This window comes from Carcharodon carcharias, chromosome 2 (genome assembly GCF_017639515.1).
Source record: "Carcharodon carcharias isolate sCarCar2 chromosome 2, sCarCar2.pri, whole genome shotgun sequence".
NCBI classification, from domain to species: domain Eukaryota; kingdom Metazoa; phylum Chordata; class Chondrichthyes; order Lamniformes; family Lamnidae; genus Carcharodon; species Carcharodon carcharias.
In genome coordinates, this window is record NC_054468.1 from 199653191 (window position 1) to 199659917 (window position 6727).

Consider the following 6727-nt stretch of genomic DNA (forward strand, 5'->3'; position numbering starts at 1 on the left):
TATATTTACTTCTACTTCACTTAGACTTTTGCAGTTCAGTGTAAAGACTGCATTACAGGCCAACTTGAAATCAAGAAAGTTCAGCTTTTACACAGACTAGGTACAAAGTAAATATTGGCTTTGAAGCCTCCTCACTGAAACACCAAATGCCACACAATAAAAACATGTAAATTGAAGCACTTTTCACATTTTTAGTAACGCATAATGCAGAGAGAAAAAGTAATCCAGGGAAAATGAGTGAGTTTACTGTAAAGTTTTTAGTTTTATACCAAGTTACTTTGGTTGCAAGTAGTGGTTGTGACAGATCACTTAAATCCACTTATTCATGATAATTCTGATTTAAAATTAAGTGCTTTCTAACCACTTTGACTGATGCTCAATTACACATTACTCAAATTAATCTCATTCCCAAGAGAAAATGAGAGTTGATAACTAATCTTAAGACTTGGAAAACACAAAAGGTTTGAATGATAAGTCTTATGCACAGCTCTTAAGTTTTTGGACAGACAAAATATAGCTCATCTTTATTCACAACTGAGACTCAATACTATTGTAAGTTGCCCTTTTTACCCACAGTGCAGCTTCACAGAATGTAATACCTTAAGACATTTACAGATCAAGTATCAAAAGTTGTGGTTGCAACTGCACATCGAAAAATTTAAATATAAATTTTAAGGCCGTCTTTAGATAACATGTAGCTTGATTTGCTTGTCAGTGTTTGTAGCAGTTTAATCATGTTATTTGCTTTAGGTTCACAACCACCTAACTCTTTATTTGAAATCACTTAAAACCATATAAGGGAAATGAAAATGAACCATAATATGGAGGCTTGAATGAATATATTCCCCTTTGCAGTAAAGGAGTTAATGCTTTTAGAAACCGGTCTTGGGAGTTTATGTAAAATGCACTCAAACTGCCTATTGCAATAATCTGGTTGGAGGCTAGTTCCCCACTCCCAGCACCCCCAACTTTGCCCCACATAAATCCAAGACATCACACCAACAGAGGTAGAATGTTTAAATAATGTAATGAACATAAACATTATGAAACAAAACTCAAAACTTTTTGCCTCAAAAGCTTTGTTTGCATCACACACCAACATCCAGAGGACATTACAAAGCTCATCTTTCTTCAAAAATGATTTTATTGGGAGAACTACAAAAAATTTACAGTACAAATTTTACAGTCTCACTTAATCTGTAGTGAACTGACACCCCAAGTATTTTTTCACAAGTTTTTTTTTCCTTTTGTTACATTCAAAGGATACTTCTGTTAAAGTAGTCAAAAGAGAGTACATAGTGCTCATAATCTGTACCTACTATGTACAAACTAAACCTACTATCATTCACCCACTGTCTTGGAAAATGTGAAGTTTTTTTTTTTCCTTCTTTTTTGTTTTAATAGTAAATCCCAGAAAAAACAAAAACAAAAAACCCAAAAGCAGAGTTCCATTCTCCAGACATTTCAGATTTACTGCAAAAAAAAAAACTGCTCAGACCTAGAGGTGGCCCCTCACTAATCAAAGTGGTGGCAATGTCTCTCGCTCCCATCCCCCCTTTTTCCTGGGCAGATAGGCTGCATTTAAACAATGTTAAGTTCACTTCCAAAACTATTACATTCAGAGAACTGACATCCCCCAATTATAAAAAAATACTTTTAAAGGGAATGCACATTTGTTCTGAAACTTGAGCTCGTTATTTTGGTTAAGAAAAATAAGAACTGTCTCTGTAACTGGACCCTGAAGGCACTGTCAATATAATACTGGGTCCAGGGTGCTACATATTTTGGCTCTTTATTGTGTTTTTTAAAAAGGAAAAAAAAAATCACAGTGTCATTTATACAACAAAAAAAAACTTATGATGCCACTTTGACTTAAGAATGCCACATGAAAGTCTGATACTTGAAGTTTTAACCACTGACTTTGGACGGTCTAACATCCCCAGTTACTTTACATTCTTAAAAAAAATGCCTACCATCTCCAATCCTAACTACTTCCACAGCATCAAGAACTGATTTCTAGAACGTAGAAACCATGCAATTGCTCATTTCGTAAACAAGGAAAAAATTAATGAAATAAATATTACATACAATCTCTTAAATTAAGATTTTATCATTTACAATAAAATAACCAAGTGAAGTTACAAAACAAAACGGCATATATTACTGTGAAAAGAACACACTCCACATTCTGCAGATTAATAATGGCAATCATAATTTAAACATAATAAAAGAATATATATCTATTGTTTTCATCATACGCGATAAATACAGTATGAACAAATTACCAATGTATACTTTCTCGAGATAATAAATAAGTTAAATAGTTTTATAGCGAGTTGTGCTGCGATGTGCTATCACAACAACTCAACAGCTAAAAAAAATTTAACAATCAGCAGTTATTTCAACAATTACAACTAACTCAACGAACGAGTGCTCGACAAAAAAAGATCTGCAACACGGTTCTCTTCTCTATAAAGGCAAACGGGCCACTAGGTGGCAATGGAAAATAGATTAACTTGCAACAAAGTTTGGAATGAAAGTTTTTTTTTCTCTTTAAAACAAGGCAAAAAAAAGCAAGTCCTGTAATATTTGTTTCCTTAACGAAGGCATTTTCTTGGCAGGATTTTTGTTGTTGTTGTTTATAATGTTTGCAATTCGTAAATAAAGTTGTTAAATAGAAAAAAGTGGAGTTTTTTTTTAATATATAAACTGTTTTGTCTTTTAATCTTCGGAAATGGAAAGCCTGCTGAATATAGGGAGGCGCCTGCCCGGGTCCATGCTAGGGGACTCGGAGCCACTCAGGCTCCCCGAGCTCAGCGAGCCGCTCAAGTAACTCTCCCGGTCCGAGAGGGAATCCGGGGGGCTCGGCGGGGCATCGAAGACCGGAGACTCGGCCAGCCGCCGCAGGCACGACTGCATCTGGCTCAAGATGTAGGGAGGGGACGGAGGGCAGACATTAGCGGGCTGTTGCTGCTGGCTGTATCCCCCTCCCCCGAGCTGCTGGGTCTGGATGGCCAGCGGGGTGAGCAGGTTGCTCAGCTCCTGGCTGGAGAAGGTGAAGGCGTTGTTGGCGCAGGCTGGCAGTGTGGGCGACAGCAAGTCCTCGCAGAACATGTTGGAGCCGGACGACGACGAGGAGGAGGAGCAAGGCGGCGGCGGCGTGCGGGAGGTCGGGCTCTCCAGCAGCGGGGACTCGAGTCCGCTGGAGCCGCTGGGGAAGCCGGAGAAGCTGAGGCTGTGGTGGAGCTTGGGTCGGGGCTGGTGCTGGCCGCCGCCGCTGTGCTGCTGCTGGAAAGAGTTGATGGCATTATTGTTGCAGGGCGCCTGCCTCCTCTCCTCGGCGTTATGGATGAAGTGGCAGCGGGGTCCGTAAGGGCAGAAGCCGATGGTGTGGAATGTGCGGCACAATTCCGTCTTGTACTTGGGGTGGCGGGTCAGGCTCCGCAACTCGTGCATGCCGTGGGCGAACTGACACTTGTCACCGTACTTGCAGGTGCCGCTCTCCTCGAAAGGTCGGCACAGCTCGGTCTTGTAGCGGGTGGAGTTGACCTGACCACTACCGGCCGCTGCTTTCTGCTGCTGCTGCTGGACCAGGTGCAATGGGCTGAGCGGCGGCTGCTGCTGCTGCCGCTCGGCGCTCTCGCTGAACGAGCGGTCACGGAATTTGTTCTCTTTGTTCAGCATGGCCGTGTTGTTCGACTCCTTGATGTTGGGGAAAGAACTGGGATACTTGGCGGACGAGTTGTTGGCCAACGCCTGCAAGTTGCTGGTCGAGTGCCGTCTCAGAAATCCCGGCGCAAAACTTGTTACAGGGGTCCCCACTGCCTTTTTATCCAGCATACTGTTAAAGTTATTGTAGTTATTCAGAGATTTTTCGTTCTATTAAGGAAAAGGAAAATAAAATGCAAACAGAAAAAAATTAGAATCTCGAAACATTAATAAAAAAACCATCCAAACAGCTAGTTTCTGCATGCATTCAGGGAGCACGTTTGCACAGTAAGAGCCCTGACAGCACCACCCCAACACCCCCCCCCCCCCCCAAAATCAAACTTTTGGACAACTTTTTCCCCCCTCTCCAAACTTTCAGAAATCCGTCTCCCTTCCCATTTTACCTTGTTGCACAAGAAATCGTTGATATCGTAGAAAGCAGATAGAAGAGTTGCAGACATCTTCAGGCAGTAATTTCTACAACTGAGATCCTGCTCTCGGTGAAGGCTGGAGTCACAATTGCTTTTCCCCAGCGAAGAGATGTGAGGTCCGAATGTATAAAGAGAAAAGGAAAAAAAAATAAAAAAAGTCTTTTTTTGGTGGTGGCGAAGTTGAACTGCTAGAACTCCTCGCTGTGTCTGCCTTGTTATAAATATTGAGCGCTCGCAGTGGGAGGGATTTAACCAGCCTGCTTTCGAACCCTGGCCCAGAGTCGTCAGGACAACAAGCGTTTGATTGACAGGCGGTCCTTAAATCGTTAGCATAGGCTAAAGTGCAAAAAAAAACTCGAGCTGGGAAAGTCAATATTACTTTGTCAGAGAGGGGAAAAAAACTCTCCAATTATACTAGATACCCGTATAAAACTAAACCGGCGCAACAGGCTTTTGCAACTTTTTGAACGGTTTGCCTGGGTTTTCTATGTGCTGGCCTTTGCTGAAATACCGATACATGAGAGGGAATGCGTCACCACTGTTACAAAGAGACACAGCTGGTGTTACTTCCACTATTGAAGCCGGGACTCCGCATTTAGCAAACTGGCGGGATTTCAATCCCCACTTACTCCGGGCTAAATGGGTTCTTGTTGGAATATGGGGTTTGTTTCACAGATTCTCCTCCCCCTCTCCCCTTTGCTGTAAGATAGAGTGTGCAGTGTGGTGTGGGATAAACTGGCTTTTCATTTTAAAAAAAGACACAGCTGATACGATCACAAGACACAGAACTTTTACCAGCTTGCGATTGTCACACTGAAAAATCCACTTAACATACGAGGTAGCTGTTTATATATAACATTAAAACTTGGGAGGACTAAGCGTTAATCTTTCCTTAACGTTCATACCAAGGCATGAAAGGAAGTATTGCCTGAGCCTTAATCTAATACATCGTCCGCTGCCTCAATAGGCGAAAACGAAGGCGTTCTACTTATTTAACGTGCAACGAGAATGTATTTGTCATTGCAAGTGTCAGTTTTCTGGTAAGCCCTTCAACGGGGGTGGAGGAAGAGGACGTTGCTGTGAAATGCAGATTTTAAATATAGATGTATATCGAGTTGAGTAAATTCGGGCAATTGCTGCGGGTAGCTGGGAACCTCAGTACGAGATAATTGCAGAAATGTACGTTTATTCCCAAGAGAAAGGACAAAAATCCGGGGGGGGAATGACACGCAACTAGTGTGCAGCTCAACTAATTACAACTGCGTGTTTCTTCCAAGCGCCCATCCCCCCCGGGAGTCTCATGGGTGGATACGACATTGACAGGAAGTGAGAATTGAAAAAAAATGCCGAGAAGTCTTTTCAATTTTTTTTTGCAACATCTCGATGACTTTTCAACTATTTCAAATGCTAATTACACGTGGATCCCAATCCCGCGCCCGCCCGCCCCCGGTCGGGAGCTGCTTGAATTAAAGTTGAAATGGGCGCTCCCGTAAAGGGAACTTGAGCCCAGTCCTACCCGCACGTTCCGAGCTGATGTGACCGCGGCCACAGCCGCTCCTGACAAACTGGCTACAATTGGGCGCATTAAAGGCGGTGCCCCACCTTCTCCAACTCTTTCATCGCTTGAACGTGCCCCCCCACCCCCACTCTCTTTCTTTAACGACTATCGAGGCGATCGCCGATTATTTTTTTTTCGTTGCATTGAATGACGTAAATTTTAAGTCTCCTATTTTGGAAACTCTTTTTGAATTGAAAGATTGAAAGGAAGATCGAGAAGCTTCAAAGAAGAACCCCCTTCTCCCTGGTCACTCCCCACCACCACCCCCCAAGCTATTAAAATTTTACCAGACAAGCCGGGATTTTAAAGGTTTCTCACCCATGTCAGTCAGAAGGGGTTTAAATACTTAAATATACCAACTTGCTTTCTACCACCCCCACCCCCCATCATCCCATTCAGACCATGTATAAAAATCATTTGTGGATGTGGAAGTTATACATTTAACTGGGAGTCAAACTCCGTTCACTTCACACCGTTTCTGCCACGTTTTCCTGAGCAGTTTTTCGACTTTTCCCGTGAGGTTGTTTAAATGCCACGTTGGATTCCCCCTCCCCCTTCCTCTTCCCTCCTCAAACAAAAAAAGCAACGATCAGTAAGAAGCTGCCAGTCCTTCCCCACGGGTAGGATCGAATTTAAACACGGACATAGCTGACTTTCCACAAGCAGTTTTTCTCTCCTACCCCCACCCCGCAACAATAGAAATAACGTTTTTGGACTTTGGATTTGACTGGTGGAGCTGCAAATATAATTAAACACCAGGTTCCCCCGAGCAGAACGGAGCGCCCTCGTGTGCAACATCTCAAATATGGCAGTGAAGCCCAAAGACGCCACAAAGGTCATTAACCCCCTCACTGCACTGGTACAACGCAGAAAATACAAGTGGTAATGTTAACCATTTTTAAAACTTACTAAAGTAGCCCCGCCTTGGTTGTATGTATTCTGGCTCGCCTAGTCAGTAACAATATCCGAATGGGCATTCATTTCTAAAAGCAAAATAAGTCTTAATCAGACTCTTGTATCCAGTTTACAA

At 42.8% G+C, this 6727-nt stretch overlaps 1 protein-coding gene across 1 annotated transcript; it reads right to left on the reverse strand.

Annotated features, from left to right (window-relative positions):
* Nucleotides 1–1126: 1126 nt before the first annotated feature.
* On the reverse strand, nt 1127–4349 carry zfp36l2 (zinc finger protein 36, C3H type-like 2). The gene is made up of 2 exons (XM_041214276.1): nt 4113–4349; nt 1127–3879 (listed from the first exon to the last, which is right to left on the reverse strand). Exons 1-2 carry the CDS (start codon nt 4167–4169, stop codon nt 2722–2724), a joined length of 1215 nt encoding a protein of 404 aa, XP_041070210.1. The 5' UTR covers nt 4170–4349; the 3' UTR covers nt 1127–2721.
* Between the last annotated feature and the right edge of the window lie 2378 nt (nt 4350–6727).

Excerpts from the sequence above, each read along its gene's own strand:
- zfp36l2 (XM_041214276.1), bottom strand. The coding sequence starts at position 4,169 with ATGTCTGCAACTCTTCTATCTGCTTTCTACGATATCAACGATTTCTTG. Across the intron at positions 3,880-4,112 it reads ACGATTTCTTGTGCAACAAG|AACGAAAAATCTCTGAATAA; the intron begins GTAAAATGGGAA and ends TTTCCTTAATAG.